Source organism: Carcharodon carcharias, chromosome 5 (genome assembly GCF_017639515.1).
Source record: "Carcharodon carcharias isolate sCarCar2 chromosome 5, sCarCar2.pri, whole genome shotgun sequence".
Taxonomy (NCBI): Eukaryota; Metazoa; Chordata; class Chondrichthyes; order Lamniformes; family Lamnidae; genus Carcharodon; species Carcharodon carcharias.
The window spans coordinates 70,438,817-70,460,196 of NC_054471.1; the positions used below are offsets into that span (position 1 = coordinate 70,438,817).

Genomic DNA, 21,380 nt, shown 5'->3' on the forward strand with positions numbered 1-21,380 from the left:
GTGCCAGGTGCAACACATCACTATAAAGTAGGAGATGTTTTGTGGGGTAATTTAAGCGAGCACCTGACTCACCAAAACCCCTTGCTTCAGCTTGTTATGCTCATTGCTGGACCTTGGCTTTGATTGCTCAGGTGTGGAAGGGTTGAAGAGGGGTGTCATGAGCCATGGGTGTATTTCCCTCCTAGTACAGCAACTTAAGTGTCAACCAAGTTATGTGCTCAAGCCTCTGGCATAGGACTTAAACCGACAAACTCAGAAGCGAAAGTGCTGCAAAAACTGAATTTATTGCAGTATGAAACATACTTACAGTTTTCCATCTGCTATAGAGGTTTTGGAGTCTTCCCTGTATTTTTAATGCTGCTTTATAGCAAAGCCCAATTATTTGGCAAAGCATCATAGATAATTTTGGGCGCCAGTGCTTACTAGATCTGATTTTACAATAGGGTAATAATTAAACTGGACATTTTATAAACAGCTTTTATTGAGCATCGTAAAAATGGTGTCCATGAACCATGTTATAAATAATTATGGGTGGTTGCTTAGTTTAACTGCATTTTGTCAATTATTTTTGTTTTTGAGTTTTGGTAACGACTCAAGTAAATACCTATTCTTACCGACTCCAAATTTACTTGGGTGTCTTGGGATTTGCTTCCTCTACACCCTTAGAATTTCTCCTATATTTTTACTTCAAAACCAGAGCTTAAGAAAAACCTGAGATATTAAATTGTCAACAAAAGAAGAACTTTAAGGATGCTGACACATACTGTAGATTGTACACAGCTACTCATTTGAAGGTTATGGATTGAGAAGAGCTTATAGTCAGCACACATTCCACCTTATATAAGTGCAAAAGCTTTACCACATAAAGAACTTATAGTAGGCAACTTTTGCCTGCATTCTGTGCCCATGGGAGCATTAAATTCAATGTGGGTAATTAATGTAAATTAAGGAAATATTGTTAACTAGTTAATTTGCTCCTCAATTTTCTGCCTTTAGCTTTAGAATGGTTTCCAGAGTAACTCAACAAAGCCATTACAACCACTCCAAGGCCTATAAACTTGTCTATGCATCAATCATCTTTCAGACACTAAACAGCCTACTAAGCCCATGGCGAGCATAAGGCATGTAGGCATTTATGGCCAAAAATTGCACGGCCTGTCATATTGGGAAAAGAGAAAAAAATGCCCAAGTGCTTAGTCATGGAGCAAATGCAATAAGAGGCGTACCGGCTGTTGGAGACCTCCATTGCAGGATTGATTTACCCTTTGACAGCCAGCCTTGGCACTAAATAAGTGCAGATCATGTGTTCACCTACAGCCAAAAAGTTAAGCTTTTGATATTTACTTATCCGAATATGGAACTGAGAGCAACAGGTTATACATCTGCTCTCCTCTCGGCTGCCACCAATTCCTCTTCCCCTTCCTTTCATCCTATCTCCAGAGCTTCCGCCTCTAATCCCCATTCCCAGCCTCTGACTCTGATTCTAGCCCTCACTTATCCAAACATCACTTTGACTCTAGCCCGCAATAATCTTTGATTACTCTTGGCCAGCTGACTGTTCATTCCAGCTTGACATTAATGAGGTCTGAAACCCAACACCCAACCAAATTTCAGTTAGTTTCCCATTATGCATTTTCTTCCACTTGCTCTTCATGACGTGTGGAAAGGAAAAGCATTAGACCCACACTTAAGCTTGGATTTCTTGATCAGTGTAACTTAACAATTGATGATATCACATGTAAATAAATGGGTTATCACTTGCATTAAAATAACACCAGTCAGAGAATCCAGACTTTAAAATCCTAGGCCACTAGACAGAGTACTCCTTCACCAGTGGAGCGAACACAAAACTTCATGGCAGAATGCCAGTCTTGCCAATGACTAATGGAAATGAATGGTCTAACGGCTCAGCCAGAACAGCCAAGGTGCAGAAACAGACTAATTTCTGATGACATGGCATAGAACAAGCCAGCGTACAAAACATTTCATTTAGGGTCCCATTTTCAGCAGAGAGACAAGTCTTTCATCACATCTCATATCAGAAATGAAAGGAAGTGCTGAACCAATATGTCACCCATCACAGTCTATGCTCAGACAACTTACTGGACCTTAGAATAAACAAAACTAGAATATAATTCATAACTCACTTTATTTTTCAAAATTACATTTTATATTTTTAATGTATTCTGATGATAAACAATATGACATATTCTTAAGGCTTTGCCTCTTCTCACAATGTATGGCCAACACTGCAGATCAGTACCTGACTAGTACAACATGATTGTTCCTAAGAATCACAGTAACATCACTCTGATAAAGCATTACTATTAGTTATGAATTATTGTTTAATGGTATTCCTTCCCCTGCTCTATTCCTTGAGGAGGCTCAGAGGGCAGGAAGATGTCAGTTTATCCTCTTGGAGGCCTATGTTTCTTGAAATATTGATGTTAATACATGTATGTAAATATATCTCTGTGCTCAGCGCTGAGGCACGGCTATTCTTTCTCTGCCCATCATTCCACACAATTACAACTGATGGATATAATTTAAATAACATTTTCCTATATTTATTTTTGCATTTAAAACAATTATTTTTTAAGCTAGTGTATCACTCACTCATTATGTGTGAAGAGTCAGTGTTTTATAGTAATAGTTTTGACCTCTGTGAAAAACTCAAATGAGTCTTTGCCCCCTTCCCTGCCAATTCCAGAGGCTTTCACACCACCAAACGGCAAATTCAAGTCACGAATAAGCCAGCAATTAGTCCATACCATGCCGGTATGAAGCTTCTTGGCAACCCGATATATGCGGCCTATATCTTGGGACCACACAGTAGCAGCCAAGCCATATTTCACATTATTTGCTCGCTGAATAACCTCTTCTTCAGTTTCAAAGGGAACTACACAGGTAACTGGACCAAAGATCTCCTCTTGCATACAGCGTGAGCTGTCCTTTATTTCCGTGATTACTGTGGGCAATAAAAAATAGCCCATTTTGTTTTTATCAGGAACTTCCAAGGAATCAATCCCTTCACCACAGAGGACTTTAGCTCCTTCATTCTTGGCTAGATTGACATAGCTCTTTACCTGTTCAGGGAAACAGTGAATTCATTGTTATTGCCAAAAGGACCCATTTCATTATTGATATAAAATTCATCCAACAATACCTACTGTTAAACTTGCAAGTATATGGTGCCTTTGCCACAGTAGAATGTTCTGCAGGTGTATAAGGGCAAGAATAGATGCTGGGTAGCAATAGATTTGGTGGAAGGGACAAAAGGCATGGTCATAAAAGGTGGGGAGAGGTAGCTAGGCGGAAGAGTTTAGGGAGAGAGATCCAATGTCTACAACCCAAATGATGAATGCCCTGTCACTGCATATAGAGTGAAGGGAGAGAGGGAAGATTGCAAAGGAAGCCAAAGCTGGGATACAGGAGCAGAGCCAGAGAAGGTGGCAAAGGTGTAGGGTTGTCACAAACATGTAATTATAATATTATAGTTTTTTGTAACAAACTGTAATCTCCTTATTAAAAAATGGACACAAAGGAACTTTAAAAAACATAGCTCCCAAAAGTCACATGGCTTCTCTTGTGGATTCAACTATGATCAGCAAGATGGAGGAACCAGACTGTGCCTATCTCAAGAACACGCCCATGAATAAGGTTCCATGAAAAATGTGAAGGCCGTCTGGGCTCTTTGCCTGCACACCAACCTTAAGGTTGGACGGGCAGCCCTGACAACTACTTCAATTAGGTAATTAATGGCCTTAATAAGCCTTCGACAGTCTGACGGGCGCGCAGCCAAATCCGGTGCACACCCGCCGAACTGAAGATTGGAATGACGTGCAGTGAAGTCGGGACACATGCTCGATATCACCAAGCATCATTTTACGGGTCGGTGTGCGGGGTCCACCCCTGCACGCCGACCAGAAGATTCTGCCCACAATATTTGTTTGCACAACATTAAGTGGTTTCAAGAGTTTGTGGTTTTACTATTGCTACTTTAAAGGTCTGGATGATCAACACTTTTATTGGTTTCGAGTGAAATGACTGTTTTTAATATAGTAGAAAGTTATGAATGAATTACTTTTTTAAAAGTTTTTTTTACACATCCTACTATCACCTTAAGGTTAATTGGTTCTATATAGTGTAGAGTGAGTCAATGGGCATGGAAATGCCATAGCTTGGCATAGGGTGGTTGAGGGTCCATGGAAGGGTGGGTGGAAGGGCAGAGCTTGGCATAGGGAACATGAAGGGCTATAGGGGGTGGGTGGGACGTGAAGTGGTATGGATGGGGCATGGGAATGTTTGGAGGGTTTGAGGGTTGGAAGGTCTGTGTGTTTTTATTTTAACTGGGACAAAGTTCCACTGCATTTAGGTGGGCCATTAAAACAGCCCACCTCCACATCCGGCAGCCCTGTGGCTGCTTCCAAACTTTTTTATGGGTCAGCTGGCCTACCTAGCCTGCACCTTCCCCCCGGCAATGACGATCCCACCTTTGAGGGCACTTTCGCCTGGGAATTTTTCCAACTCCCGCTACCCACCTCGAGGATGAAAACCCAGGCCAGTGTGATGGCTTCCTATTTGGCCATGGTATTATAGATGTGCCTGGTCTTACCCTTGCTCATCTTCCACACATATTTCCAGCAGGAGTTACTGCATTGTGTTTGGCTGCAGGTACCATGGCTGAAACGTTCCCTTCCCTAGCTCATAGGGAATGGGGTCAATTGTAGCTTGCTTCCTGCTACATAGGGTTAGATCAGTTGACTCAGAACAAAACAGGGATCAAACTGGGGCCTTTCTGCTGAGTATGGCAATTAGCCCTGGGTCCAGTAACTCTGCAGCCTTCTACCATCTTGGTGAAAGGCTGCCCAGCCTCATTCACTCAAAGAAGGAACCTTTATTTCTGCCCTTCAGACTTCTTTATAAGTGGCCCAATAAGTATGTCAATTCAGAGGTCTAGGCTGCCACGTTGTCCTGAAGACCCCCACCCGAGTGGAATCCAGTTGCTTCCTTCAGGGTAAAATATATCCTTTATAAGGTGTGAACTGTACACGGTACTTCATATGTAATCTGATCAGGGTTGTGTATAGCTGTCAAAAAGAAATCCTCCACTTTATCTTCTAGCCCTCCAGGAACAAAGGTTAACATTCCATTAGCCTTTTTGATTCCTTTGTACCTGATCACTACATTCTGGTGATCTTTGCACATCCTTCATTCTCCACTATTTCTTGTTTTCCACCCTATCCTTTTTTGGTTCAAAACTGAAGAACTCACATGTACCTGTGTTGAAATTCATCCGCCACAATTCGCCATTCACTTAATCCATTAATCTTTCATTGTTAGTTTATGCTCCTGTCTAAAATAGATATTTACCACTTATTTTTGTGTCAACAGCAAACTTGGACATTTGATCCTCTATTACAATATCTTAAAAACATCAATAAATATTGTGAATGCTTTGTTTGTTTGATATCTTCACACACACATTCATCCCACTTTGGGGAATACTGGGGGAAGTGTTGGAAGGATTAACCTGTGGAACCACATCATGAACACTCTTTCCATGGCCAACAAGTGCTGGAGTGGGAATTGAACTCAGAGCTTCTGGCTCAGAAGCAGGGGCGCTATCTACTGAGCCTCAATACCTCTGTTGGTTCATGTGATTTCTATTTCTTATTTTACTTATAAACTGTGGAATACCAAGAAGCAATGCATGTGGTTAATTTGGTCAATGTAGGAACCTTGCCGAATGTAGAAGTTCTGCTGGAATGTGCAAAGGTGAATAGAAAGGATAAGGTAAGAGCAACCGCTGATCTTTGCCTAGTCAAGCTTGAAAAGGAATGTTTGGCAAGTAGGACCAGGAACAAACAGGACCATGCCGCAAATCCTGCCGAAGCAGAAATAAGTAACCAATATTAGTTAAAAATGTAACCTTTGAGATTCTTGAGAAAGGCAATAATGGCAGGAGCCATCTCCATCTAGAATTTTAGGTATGTACAAACTTACTAGGAGCTCATGGACAGACAGAAAATAATTACAAAAAAGGCCATGTTTAATAATTAGTTTGTAGTTTAGCCACATTTAATGATTAGGTGACCAAGATATTTTAATCAATTAATCTAATATCATTCTGTGTAATTATGGTCAATGTAGGCCATTATTACGCCATAAGAGCCTTTGACCACAGACGTATTCTTATTTGGCAGGTGAAAATACACCACATGACCCTAGGCTGGTACAAACCTATACTTTTGTTTCAATGTGTAGCCTTAAAGGGAAGTAGTTACTGCCTTTCAAAATGTATAACAAATGCATGTACCCTGTTGTTCTATGGATTTAGGAGCTAAATTCTGCATTCAGTTTTTGTAGCTATGTAGTTCTTTTGACTTATCCTTATGAACATGTCTTAATTGAATGTATCATGCTGTATTTTATAAGTGTATTTTGCTACCTCAGCTTTAACATACTAATTGTCTATAAATGCTTATGGAGTGACTTTTCTAATCTCTGAATCAGGTTAAGGTTGTATGCCATATGATACCTTTTTAATTAGCTTTGTTCTAAGCACTTACATTCACTATGAGAACATACACTTGCAACATGCTGATAAGCACCTGTCTTAATGGAAAATCTACAGGATACCTATACACCAATTAGGAATTTATGTTAATCATTAGTACACTGACACCACAAGCTCCCCTATCTCAAATAAGTAGATACCAAAAATACCTTGAGGTGCCCCATTATCTCAGAAGAAAGCCAGAAAATTTAATGAAATAACTGGGGGGAAAAAACTATAATGAGAGAGATGATCCCACAGATATCTGGCATCTTAGGAAACCAGTCAGGAGATAACAGAAGTGACATCAGGGGATGACCATCACCCTTAAGAAACCAATCAGAGACTGATAAAGTGCTACCTAAACCAATGAGAGCTCAGGAATACCACTGATCATGCACATGGGCTGCATCTAAAAGAGCATAAAGAAAGAGCCCTTGGAGCCTCTTGGCGCAGTGTTCAAAGAAGATAGATTACAGTCAACAGAACACAGCAAGAGACAGCACCACAGTCAATCAGAGGATCACGAGCTAGTGTTCCAGAGTGAACTGTCTGTATATCATCGCCTTCATTAAGTATCAGGTTTCTGTACTTATTGTGATTAACTTAAGCAATTCTGTGAAGCTTATGACAACATACTCAGGCCCAGCGTGGTTTGTAGATAGTCTGAAATTAGGGTCCCCTTTAATAGCAGCTCTACCAACTCAGTCTGACAATTGTAATTAACCTGAAATCTTACAGTTCAAATGGATGGTTGAAGTCCCAGCACTGATCTTTTGGGACAATATCAGACAATTCCTTCCAATTCAAGCCCATATCCATTATCCTGTCACTTTGTCTTTTCATGCCTAACCAACCTCATTCTTCTACTTCTTCTCCAGGTAGCATCCTCCCCAATCATTCGAGGGCTGCTAAAACACAGCTTATGCCATGACTTTACTACAGGAGGCAGGCCCAAAGTCTATCTCAGCTGGAACAGAAATCAAACCCTGCACTGTTGGAGCTATTCTGAACCAATTACTAGCCATCTAGCCAACTGAGCTAACCAGACACCTCCGCCATCCCCCACCAACCAATCAACTTGTTAACCAAGTCACTGATTTGCCTTTGAGTCCGTGAATTTTAACTAAATGTATTTTATAAATTCACTCGTAGGATGTGGGCATCACTGGCTAAGTCAGCACTTATTGTCCATCCCTAATTGCCCTTGAGAAAGTGGTGATGAGCTGCCTTTTTGAACCGCTACAGTCCATGAGATGTAGGAACACCCAGTGCCGTTAGGTAGTTCCAGAATTTTGACCCAGCAACAGTGAAGGAACACAGATATATTTCCAAGTCAGGATGGTGAGCGACTTGGAGGGGAACGTCCAAGTGGTGGTGTTCCCATAAGACCATAAGACATAGGAGCAGAAATTAGGCCATTCGGCCCATCGAGTCTGCTCCGCCATTCAATCATGGCTGATAAGTTAATTAAACCCATTCTTCTGCCTTCTCCCCGTAACCTTTGATCCTCTTACCAATCAAGAACCTATCTATCTCGGCCTTAAATACACTCAATGACCTGGCCTCCACAGCCTTCTGTGGCAATGAATTCCACAGATTCACCACCCTCTGGCTAAAGAAGTTTCTCCTCATCTCTGTTCTAAAAGGTCTTCCCTTTACTCTGAGGATGTGCCCTTGGGTCCTAGTCTCTCCTACTAATGGAAACATCTTCCCCACGTCCACTCTATCCAGGCCTTTCAGTATTCTGTAAGTTTCAATCAGATCCCCCCTCATCCTTATAAACTCCACATTTAGAAAATAGTCAATGCCTCTATTCTTCCTACCAAAGTGCATGACCTCACACTTCCCCATGTTGTATTCCATCTGCCACTTCTTTGCCCATTCTCCTAACCTGTCCAAATCCTTCTGCAGCCTCCCCGCCTCCTCAATACTACCTGTCCCTCCACCTATCTTTATACCATCTGCAAACTTAGCCAGGATGTCCTCAGTTCCTTCATCTAGATCATTAATGTATAAAGTGAAAAGTTGTGGTCCCAACACTGACCCCTAGTCACCAGCCGCCATCCTGAAAATCCCATGTGTCTGCTGCTCTTGTCCTTCTAGATGGTAGTGGTCATGGGTTTGGAAGATGCTGCCTAAGGTGCCTAGGTGAATTTCTGCAGTGCATCTTGTAGATGGTACACACTGCTGCTACTCTGCATCGGTAATAGAGGGAGTGAATGTTTGTGGATGTGGTGCCAAACAAGCGGACTGCTTTGCCCTGGATGGTGTCAAGCTTCTTGAGCATTGTGGGAGCTGCACTCATCCAGGCAAGTGGGGAGTATTCCATCACACTCCTGACTTGTGCCTTGTAGATGGTGGACAGGCTTTGGAGAGTCAGGAGGTGAGTTATTCTCTGCAGAATCCCTAGCCTCTGCCCTGTTCTTGTAGCCACAGTATTTAAATGGCTAGTTCAGTTCAGTTTCTGGTCAATGGTAACCCCAGGATGTTAATAATGGGGTATTCAGTGATGGTAATGCCATGTCAAGGGCGATGGTTGGAGATGGTCATTGCCTGGCACTAGTGTGGCATGAATGTTACCTGCCACTTATCAACCCAAGCCTAGGTATTGTCCAGGTATTGCTACATATGGGCACAGATTGCTTCAGTGTCACAAATGGTGCTGAACATTGTGTAATCATCAGCAAACATCCCCATTTCTGACCTTATGATGGAAGGAAGGTCATTGGTGAAGCAGCCTGGAAGACTACCCTGATGAATTCCTGCAGCAGTGTCTTGAGACTGAGATGATCGACCGCCAACAACCACAACCATCTTCCTTAGGTATGACTCCAACCAGTGGAGAGTTCTCCCTGATTCCTATTGACTCTAGTTTTGCTAGGGCTCTTTGATGCCACACTCGGTCAAATGCTGCCTTGAAGATAAGTGCACTCACTCTCACCTCATCTCTTGGGTTCAGCTCTTTTGTCCATGTTTAGACCAAAGCTGTAATAAGGTCAGGAGCTGAGGGAACCCAAACTGAGCGTCAGTGAGCAAGTTATTGCTATGTAAGTACCACTTGATAGCATTGTCGATGCTAATGATCAAGAATAGACTGGTGGGGCGATAATTGGCTGGGTTGGATTTGTCCTACTTTTTGTGGACAGGACGTACCTGGACAATTTTCCACATTGCCAGGTAGATGCCAGCATTGTAGCTGTAGTGGAACAGCCTGGATAGGGACGTGGCTAGTTCTTGAGTATAAGTCTTCAGTACTATTGTGAGAATGTTGTGAGGGCCCATAGCCTTTGCAATATCCAGTGCCTTCAGCTATTTCTTGATATCACGTGGAGTGAATTGAATTAGCTGAAGACTGACATCTGTGATGCTGGGGTCCTCAGGAGGGTGAATGTATGTAGGAAGCGGGATCCCCACCTCCATTGATGTAGTACCCTTACTCCAGCTTGACAGTGGTTCCACTCTACACAAACCAACATGCAAACTCCTAACAAAGCTCAGGATCCAGGTTCTGGGCCACTTCCATGGACTTCTGCTGCAAGTCCAGCAGCTGGATAGGAAGTGCAGCAGAAAACACATAAAAATTCAAAAGGCACTTCTTTTAAAAAAAGAAACCAACTTAAATACAAAGCATATTAAACTTGTGCTTGCTGAACAGCAAATTTTATTTTTATTAATTCATCAAAGATGAAAAATAGGAAATTAAATTCTTCAAGGATTTTTTTTTTTAAATTATGTTTCTATTTAATTGAAGCCCCAGCATACAAACCTTTTCTAGATGCTCTTTGCTAATTAGAGCACCCATATTGACAGTTGGATCAGAAGGAATGCCAACCTTCCATTTTCTGGCACTCTCCACAAACCTCTCCAAGAACTGATTGTAAATGTTCTTCTGCACAAAAATTCGACTTGTACACAGGCAGACTTCACCCTGTCAAAAGAGAAAATAAGTCTTCAGCTACACTCTACTCTAGGTAATAAATGGAATGTGGGGTGGGAAGACAAAGAATGATCAATTTATATCATCGAGCACATAAAACACAGCTTTACTTTAATCATGATTATTTCAGGAGAAGGAGATAAAAGTCAGGCGCAAACTAAACACTTGTTTTGTTATGGAACATTTCATAAAGTGCAATAGAATCTCAGGCACTGTATAGTCAGAAATAATCACTCATGAAGTTATATTGTTTACATTGAGAATGCTAGGACTTAGAAATAATTAATACAGAGATTAAAGGTCTAAACATCTTAAGAGGGAAGAAATGTTCAGGGGCGCTACATTGCCCAAGGTGCTCTGCAATTTAAACATGCAGAGAAATTACAATCATAAATTATTGCTTTACCGTTTAAAAATATCTTGAATATCTTACCCCAAAGGAGACCTCCTATTTTGGGTCTACTTGTCTCCAGGTTCTCTGGTGACATCACTGATAGAGAGCAACTGTCTCTACCCTCTAGGGGATATACACTGGTTTCCAGGCTGGTACAATCTAGTGTCGCCTGACCAGAAAAACAAATAAGCTGGTCCAAACAAACTGGTGCAAAGAAGTGTTACAATGACTTGACAAAGCAGACAGATTTCAATAAGAAACAGATAAACTTTTTAAAGAGCTTGTCAGATGCTACATGCTCGATCAGGACTCTCGTCAGGAAGCTCCGCCCCCACCGGATTACCCATGCTTAGGGCTTATTGGCCGGAGCCTCCAAGAACATCACGTGACCCGATAGACAACAAGAGAAGCTATAACTTCAGTTACTACATTTCCTCCCCCTTTAGTTTTTTACAGTTTCTATTTACAGAAAACATTTGAATATCCAACAACATATACATATATACATCTTCAGGTGATTAAAGATTAAGTCCCTGAGGTGCTCTCCTTAGTCAGTTAGAGCGGTGTAGCTCTACCACTTGAGACTCCTCCACAGGTCAACATGATCAAGAACTACAGCACGAGATACACCATTAGAAAATGGCAGTTCTGGGTTTGGCAACTCTACAGAGACATTGGGCATGTCTCTTCTAGGTCGATCTGTCACCTCAGGGATTAATGGTTCGATGTTAATCACAGGCGGATTAGTTGGTTGTTGGAATGTCTGTCTATCACGATTCTGTCTTCCACTTCCAACTGGAAGGATAAGGGACCAGGCTCTGAGACAATGGTTCCAGGAACCCAACCCGAAATTCTGCATATATACTTTGTCTCCTACACTGGATGTGCGAGCTTTGTTGTGAATATCGTGACTCAATTTTTGATTACTCTGATGCCACTCTCCCTTCCTCTCTAACTTTGGAAACACCAGACTTAACCTTGTATGTGAGCGGTGTTTTATTAATAATTCAGACAGTGTTGAACCTATAGTCAGATGAGGCGTTGTAGGATAACTGAGAAGAAAGTGAGAAAGTTGAGTTTCTAGAGTACCTTCTAATAACCTCTTCCTTCCAGATTTGAAGATTTGCACAGCTCTCTCAGCTAAACCATTTGATTAGGGATGGCATGGAGCTGTTTTAATATGTCTGATCCATTTAAATTTATGAATCTCCAAAACTCTGCACTGGTAAAGACTGTACTGTTATCCAAAATGACAATTTCCAGCAGGCCATGTATGCTAAAACAGTAACACAACTTCTCGATAATTGTACTCGATGTTGGTGATTTGACTTTGTCTGCATCCATCCATTTAGAGTGTGCATCTACGATCAACACAAACGTAGTACCTAAGAATAGTCCTACAGAGTCAAAAAAACCCAGGGTCAACCAAACCACTCCCACAGATGCAGTGGAGCTGAAACAGGCAACTTCTGTTGTTGCTGACAATGGAGACAGTGCTTGACCATGCTTTCAATGTCACTATCAATGCCTGGCCACCAGACATAGCTTTGCACGAGTACTTTAATCTTTGACATGCCTGGATGCGCACTGTGGAGCTCTGTCAAGAATGGTTCTCTTCCTTGCGAAGGGACGACAACTCTTGATCCCCAAAATAAAATGTCATCATGACAACTTAACTCTGTTTCTCGGGCATGGAATGGTCTCATCTCTTCAGATACAAACGAATTTGACCACCCTTGAAAAGAAAGGTCTCTGACTTTCGACAAAATTGGATCTCTGTTCATACAATTTCTAATTTGCTTCACATACGCAGGTGAAGGATCCAAGAAATTCAGGATTAGCACAACTTCTTGTACTTCTTCTGAAGCATATACAATGCTATCTGGTAACAGCAGATGACTGAGTGCATTCATATTTGCAATATGCAATCCAGGACGGTACATAAAGATATACTCATACGCAGATAATATCAAAGCCCAACATTGTATCCTTGCTGATGCTATTGGCGGAATGGCCTTATCCTCACTGAATAAACCCATTAATGGTTTATGGTCCAACACAATGGTGCAATGTCATCCGTGCATATACTGGGGGAATTTCTTCTCTCTGAATATCACCAATAAACCTTCCATTTCTAGGGACTAACCCTTCGTGGCTGCAGAGAGGATTCTGGAGATCTAGTCAATGGGCCTTTCTGATCCATTTTCCATTCTATGTGATAACACAGCTCCTACACCATAAGGAGATGCATCACATGTTAATACCAATTCTTTTGGTGGGTTGTAGTATACCAATAAACACAATGAATGCAACAGTTTCTTTACTTACACAAAAGCTTCTTCCTGTTGCGAATTCTACAACCAACAGTGGTTCTTTTTTTAACTACAAGTGTAATGGTGCCAACACAGTTGAGAGGTTAGGCAAGAAGCGGCTATAATAGTTAATCATATCCAGGAAGGATTTGAGTTGTTACATTGGACGGTGAGAGTGCATCTTTTATTGTCCGAATTTTCCCTTCTACTGGGTGCAAACCCATGGCGTCCACCCCATGACCCAGGTAAGTGACTTCTGGTGCTTGAAATGTGCATTTTTCCTTCTTTAACCAAACGCTGGTTTCCATGAACCTTCTTAGCGCCTACTCCAGGTTGGCCAAGTATTCAGTCTCGGTTGAACTATGTTCAGAACATCATCTATGTATACTACCACTCGGGGAAGTCCTTACAAAAGACTCTCCATTGTTCTTTGGAAGATTGTGCGTGCAGACGATAATCCAAAGAGTAGGCGAGTGTACTGATAAAGACCCTTGTTTGTGTTAATAATCATGTATTCTCTAGATGTGCTATCCAGTTCTATTTGTTGGTAAGCATGGCTCATATCCAGTTTTGTATAGGATTTGCCTCCAGCTAGCATTGCATATAAGTCTGAAGGAACTAGGCACTTCACAGCCTTCCGGACTGAATATTGAATTCAACAACTTTAGATCTTGAACTCCCTCCTCCATCCCCACCCCCTTTCCGTTTCTTCCCCCTTCCTTTTGTTTTTTCCAATAATTTTTATAGATTTTTCTTTTCCCACCTATTTCCATTATTTTTAAATCTTGTATGCCCTGCTAGTCTTTCCACCCCACCCCCACTAGAGCTGTACCTTGAGTGCCCTGCCATCCATTCTTAATTAGCACATTCGTTTAGATAATATCACCACCTTCAACACTTCTTTGTTCCTTTGTCTGTGACATCTTTTGATTATCTGCTCCTATCACTGCTTGCTTGTCCCTACAACCACACCACCCCCTCCACTTCTCTCTCCCCCCCCTCCCCCCACACCTTTAAACCAGCTTATATTTCACCCCTCTTCTAACAGTCAATCAGTTCTGTTGAAGGGTCATGAGGACTCGAAACGTCAACTCTTTTCTTCTCCGCCGATGCTGCCAGTTCTGCTGAGTTTTTCCAGGTAATTCTGTTTTTGTATTGCACATAAGTCATCTATCCTTAGAATGGGGTACTTATCTAGTTTGGCTGCCTTGATTACGGTCGATTTTGAGTCCCCACAAATGTGTATGGTTTGGTCAGGCTTAACCATTGAAACTATGGGTGCTGTCCATTCTGAGAATTGGACAGGTTGCATGATGCCCAGTTTTTCTAACCAGCACAATTCTGCATCCACCTTCTCCTTCAACGCATAGGGCACAGGTCCGGCCTTAAAGAAACATGGCGTCGCCTGAGGATCCACATACATTTTTGCTTGCAAGCTTTTTAATTTCCCTAATTCATCCCAAAATACACTGTCGTATTTCCTTAGCCATTCAGGAACTCCTCCTGTTTTTAGGAGAAATATTTCAGACCAGCCAAGTTTGATTTTCTGCAACCCGTCTTGACCCTGAAGACTAAGTCCTTTTCCTGTCACTGTTATCATTGGAAGCTGAGCTGTCTGTTGCCTATACCTGGCAATGCCCTATTACTGAATAGATTCTCCAGTGTATTGTCCACTCCAGTTTCAGTGGCTGGGTACCTTCATTTAGGGATTTAAATGGGTGCTCTCCCACCACAGTGGTTGAGGCTCTTGTATCTACCTCCAATATTAGTGGCTTCCTAATAACTTGGGTTGTAATAGTAATAGGCTCAGTTTTTACAGCGATGATGTTATACAGGTAATAGATGTTGGTATCGGCGGATTCAGGTTGTGCTGTATTTTTCAATTCAAACATGTTGGTTTGCTGCTCTACGGGCTGTTTCGACTTCACCCTGCATGGCCTTACTATGTGACCTTTCTTATGATTGTAATGGCATTCTGCCTCCTTGAAACTGCAACTGTCTGGTCTGTGGTCACCCCCATATCTATAACAAATTAACCTTGGAATCGCTGCTGAAGTGTTCCTACTAGGCCTTTTCATGTTTCTAACCACAGATATTGCCTCTCGCTTCGATGCTGTGTCTCTGGTTTTCGCAACACGCTGGGTGGGAAGGTTCCCAACCCACATGAAGAACAGTGCCATGTTTGTATGTGTTGTAAAGCCTGTGAGTCTCTCGCAGCTCTTTCCATGACAAGGGAGATATCCAGGGTGTGCTTCAAGATGTAGAGGTCGGCGAGTAAACGGTGTTGAATGCTGTCATCGTCAACTCCACAAACTAATCGGTCCTGCAGCATATCATTGAGTGTGTCCCCGAAATCACAGTGTTCTGTCAACTGCTTCAGCTTCGCTACATAGGTTGTGATGGACTCTCCCGGGGCCCTAGTTCTGGACTTAAACTTAAACCACTGCATTAATATGCATTAAACCACTGCATTAAAACGCTGCATTATCATGGATGGCTTCAGCTGGAAATATGCTTTCACAAGGTCCACTGATTCATTAAAGAATTTAGAAATGGGCACGTTCAGGGCTATCGGGCTGCGGATGAGATTGTGTGTCTTGCTACCACATACACTCAAGAGGATTGCTTTCTGCTTTTCCTCTGTGGTAATTTAGTTCGCTACAAAGTTAAAAACAAGGCGCTCAACATACTGGCTCCAGTCTTCCATAGTTGCATCATAAGCATCGATACTGCCGAATAGTAACATGACTGTGAATAGTTTTTTGTTTTTTTTAAGATTTGTTGTAGTCATGTTAACAAGGTCAGGTGCAGTGTCGGAGCTATTTTACTCTCATCGCCAAATGTAATGACTTGACAGATTGTACAGGTTTCAACAAGAAAGAGATCAACTTTATTACAGAGAGCTTTTCAGATGCTACATGCTCGATCAGGACTCTCATCAGAAAGTACCACCCCCCCAGATTACTCGAGCTTAGAGCTCATTGGTCGGAGTATCCAAGAACATCACGTGACCCTTGATAGGCAGCAGGAAAGGCTATACCTTCAGCTACTACAAGTGTCCTCTTTTGAAATGAATGCCGATAGTGTCCAACTTACATTTGCCTCTTCAACCCACTCCCGCCAGATACCAGTAACCACTCATTCCCTAACCACTACGTGCAAATAGTTGTGTGGGTGGGGGCAGGGGTGTAGGATCTGGGCCTGGTGTCTGCTCCACTTAACACCATTTCCCAAAGCTAGCAAGATGGCAGTGGAACCTGAGGGCAGAATCGTCCCAGATTTGCACTAAGTGTGGTAACAGGCAGGAAAAGGAACGTTTTACCAGCCAGCTGCAATGGCAGCTTTTCCTGCCGTATCATCCCAATCCCGCCTCATGCATTCCATTTCGATGGTGAGCGGGCTCTCATTAACCCGCCACGCCGTCACCTTGCCACTTCCTCATGCCAAGTGCCATATTTAAAGTGCAGACCCACACATGCCTCTCAGTGATTCCAGCCCAGGACTGCTGAAAGAAGACATGGTCCCAAAAGGCAAGAAGACTGCAGCCCCTTGATTCAATGATGCATTTTGAACACCGTGGAGGCCCGCCATGATGTGCTCTACCCCCACTCTGGCCGCAGGAGGTCCAGCAATCTCAGCACTTGGTAGGTGATGGCAGTGGTCATCAGTGCCAATGCTGGACAGAACAGGTTGGCCATCCAGTGCAGAAAGAGGATGAATGATCTCATCTGTGCCACCAGGGTAAGGCAACCATCTTATCATTCTAAACTGTCACACTCAAGCCTATCACACATTCACTGACATCTCACTCACAGCCAGCTCAAGGGACATCACCACCCATTCTCACACACATACCCTCACATCTCCATCTGGCCTCATCTCCTCTGGAGACTGCCCCCTCAGCCCTCACCATTTTGAGGCCATTTGCACAGATCAATTTGTGCCCCCACACACACCCTGGGATACCCTCTTTCCCCAGTACAGCTCTCGCCTGCAGCCTCTTCCCTTGCCCGAGGCCACTTCTCCCCCTTCCCCAAGCAAGCCCTAGCCATGCAGCTGTTGAAAAGCCACCCCCATCTTACAGCTGGTCTGGCAAGTAGAGACCTGCCCATTTTCCCCCTAAAAGGGATGTGGTTCTGCAAAGCCAGGCACTGATGACTGCGAGTGTTGCCTGATGAAAGGTAGGCAAACAAACCTCGAAGCCCTGGGTGAAGGGCAGACCACCAGGTGCACGTCGCTTTTGTACATTGCGAAACACCTCGATGTGCTCGGATGATCCAGCGTGGCGGGGGGGGGGAATGATTCCTGCAAGCTGGGCTTATAATGACATGCAGATGTATTAAAATAAAGTTCCTGACGTCCGGCAGTGGGAAACACAGCCCGCCATTGAAGGGCAGAGTTGACGATCGCAAACTGGCTTCACGACATCGTGAAACTAATTTTTGGCCTTCTCGCCATATTGTCCGCTCACGCCGCCAAACATGCCCGCTGCCAACAGGCATGGAAAATTCCACCATGATAATAGCCCTCGGGTAGCAGCTCCCCTCCCCTCCCATAAAGAGCAGGAGGGTCATGCATTGGTGCCCTCAAATTTCCATCCTGCCTATTTTCCTCTGCCAAAACCTTAGAGTGAAGCCAATTTACCATCTTCAGGACTCTAAATAACCTGTTAAAAGCCCGATGTGTCCTTCTGGGATAGCAGTGGGTCCTGTGCAACACCACTAGTACTTTACAGCTAGTAACTTGCCAGTTTCCTCTTTAGCAATGGAAATTCCACCAGGAGTTTACTCACTCACTCACTTTTCCAGAACCACTTTATCCAATTCAGGGCCACAGGGAGTCGGAGCCTATGCCGATAGGCAATGGGCACTAGGAGGGGTAAACCCAGGACAGGCTGCCAGTCCATCACAGGGTACATACTCAAACGCACACACCAGGAGTTTACTGTGCATTGGAAGTAATTCCCAGTCCATGAAACTGGGTCAGGGTCAGCGTAGCATTATAGGGATGAGCAGAAGTCCCTGCCGAAACTCTCACCCGAAGAAGTGAATCCAGCCCGGGCAGTTCTCCCAGTTCATAATATTACAGCTGGAAGGAGACCCAGAGTTAGGAAATCTGATGTTTTAAACCAATCAGGAACATTTTCATGATTTTTATTTACTTGGACATTGCGGGAGTATCATGAATAATTCATTCGCATTGTTTTTTAAATAGGATTGAAACTTTTAAAGTATCAATCATAAGTCATGTGCAGCACCGATACATGTTTTAAAAGTTTCAAAATAGTAGCAATATGTTTTTATTTTTTGTTTGAAGCTATAATTTCTGCAAAAACACAATAAAGCCACTGTGTCCACATCTCAAGTGAAAAGGTTCCTTTATCCTTGTGTTCAAACACCTCCATGGCCTCCCCACCCTATCTCTGTAGCCTCCTCCAGCCCTAAGACTCTCCAAGACATCTGTACTCATCTACTTCTGGCTTTTTGAGCATTTCTGATTTTAATCACTCCACCATTGCTGACTGTGCCTTGAGCTACCAACACCCTAAGCTCTGGAATTCCCTCCTTAAACCTCTCTACAACTCCACCTTTAAGTTGCTCCTTAATACCTACCCCTTAAGAGCAAACTTTTGGTCATTTGTCATGATATCTCCTAGTGCGTCAAAAATTGTTTGATGTCACTCCTATGAAGCAGCTTGAAGCAGTTTGGGAAGTTTTTACTATGTTAAAGACACTTTATAAGCCGGAGTTGTTATCCATTCATTCTGACTAAAGGGCTGGTGTGTAAAGTACTTGACAGATTGTGTACTACAATTGTTGCTTTCCCCAGTTTCTTCTTGAATTGCATGAGAACATAACATAAGAACATAAGAACTAGGAGCAGGAGTAGGCAATTCAGCCCCTCGAGCATGCCCCGCCATTCATTACGATCATGGCTGATCTCATTTCGGCCTCAACTCCAATTTCCCGCCCTCTCCCCATAACCTTTCAACCCATTACTAATTAAAAATCTGTCTATCTCCTCCTTATCTTCTTCATCCCGGCATCCACTGCACTCTGAGGTAGTGAATTCCACAGATTCACGACCCTTTGAGAAAAGTAATTCCTCCTCATTTCTGATTTAAATCTACCACCCCTTAGTCTAAAACTATGGTCTCTTGTTCTAGAATGCCCCACAAAGGGAAATATCCGCTCCACGTCTGCTTTGTCTATCCCTTTTAGAATCTTATATACCTCAATTAGATCTCGTCTCATCTTTCTAAACTCTAGTGAGTAGCCCTAAACCGCTCAATCTCTCCTCATAAGACAAGCCCCGTATATCTGGAATCAATCTGGTGAACCTCCTCTGAACCGCCTCCAATGCAACTACATCCTTTCTCAAGTAAGGGGACCAAAACTGTGCACGGTCTCACCAATGCCTTGTACAGTTGCAACAATACTTCCCCATTTTTATACTCTATTCCTTTAGCAATAAATGCCAAAATTCCATCTGCCTTCCTTATACCTGCTGTACCTGCATACTAGCTTTCAGCGGTTCATGCACGAGGACACACAGGTCCCTCTGTAATGAAACATTCTGAAGTTTCTCTCCATTTAAATAATAAGTCGCCTTTTTATTCTTCTGACCAAAATGGATAACCTCACACTTATCCACGTTAAACTCCATTTGCCAAATTTTGGCCAATTCACCTAACCTGTCCACATCTATTTGTAAATTTCTTATTTCTTCATTACAACTTACTTTCCCAGCTATTTTGTTGTCATCTGCAAATTTAGCTATAGTACCTTCTATCCCTGAATCCAAGTCATTAATATAGAGATTATAAATAGTTGGGGCCCAAGGACCAGACCCTGTAGCATCCCACTAATTACAGCTTGCCATCCAAAAAAAGACCCATTTATCCCAACTCTTTGCTTTCTGTTGGTTAGCCAATCCTCTATCCAAGCTAGTATATTACCCCTAACTCTGTGTGAACTTATCTTGTGTTTTATTCTTTTGTGCAGCACCTTATCAAAGGCCTTCTGGAAGTCCATATGTACTACATCTACAGGATCCCCATTATCCACTTTGCTTGTCACATCTTCAAAGAACTCTAGCAAATTAGCCAAACATGATTTCCTCTTAAGTAAAGACCATGCTGACTCTGATGGATTGCATTTTGACTTTCCAAATACCCCATTACTACTTCCTTAACAATGGATTCCAATAAGAGACACTAAACTAACTGGTCTATAGTTTCCTACTTTCTGCCACCCACCCTTTTTGAATAAGGGCATTACATTAGCATTTTTCCAATCCACTGGAACCTTTCCAGAATCCAGGGAATTTTGGAATATTATAGCCAATGCATCCACTATCTCCACTGCCACTTCCTTTAAGACCCTGGGATGTAGGCTATCAGGTCCTGGGGACTTGTCACCCTTTAATCTCGATAGTTTGCTCAGTACTTTTTCTCTCTCAGTACTTTGTCCCTCTGATTTTCTCCCAGCATCTCCTGAAGGCAGCTACTCACACTGGAGCATGGATGATGCTGTCAGTGGTTGTTGGCATTACTCATGTGACCCTTCAGCACTTAATCCCCTTTCTAAAAATCAACTTTATTTTATTCATTTATTGCCCATCCCTAATTGCCCTTGAGAAGGTGGTGGTAAGCTGCCTTCTTGAACCTCTGCAGTTCATGTGCTGTAGGTACACCCACAGTGCTGTTAGGGAGGGAGATCCAGGATTTTGACCCAGCGACAGTGAAGGAACAGTGATATATTTCCAAGTCAGGATGGTGAGTGACTTGAAGGAGAAATTGCAAACTTACAAACTGAATCTACTAGTTTTGATTAGGAAATTCAGTAGGAAGAGCATACAACAAGGGTTTCTGAATATGTTTTAAAAACACAAACATTACAAAAACTCAGTGTTGGCTCAGGACAAGCCTTGCGAAGATCATCCTTACCCTAAACTGTAATGTTTTATCTTCATTTAAATAAGACCGTATTTGCTACTTAAACTCCTGGGAGTGTAAGACTATGAGTTGTGTGGTTTTCTAACTTCCTAGAGAGCGTAGGAAGCACCCTCACACAAGTTGCATTCCTAGCTCTTATCTATTGTAACAGTAGTTTGATGGTCTGTGATCTGTTTGCATGAATTTCCACCAATGTTATCAAGTTGTTTTCAGACTTG

General features: G+C 42.6%; 1 protein-coding gene across 1 annotated transcript in view; it reads right to left on the reverse strand.

Moving 5' to 3' along the window:
• Window positions 1–2,207: 2,207 nt before the first annotated feature.
• The window catches only part of aldh8a1 (aldehyde dehydrogenase 8 family, member A1), a 64,664-nt gene continuing 45,491 nt past the window's right edge, over window positions 2,208–21,380 (reverse strand). Inside the window, exons 6-7 of the mRNA XM_041188437.1 lie at window positions 10,329–10,490; window positions 2,208–3,086 (exon numbers count right to left, since the gene is read on the reverse strand). Of these exons, the coding sequence (XP_041044371.1) occupies window positions 2,634–3,086; window positions 10,329–10,490 (615 nt within the window). The 3' untranslated portion in view covers window positions 2,208–2,633. The remainder of the gene's footprint in view (window positions 3,087–10,328; window positions 10,491–21,380) is intronic.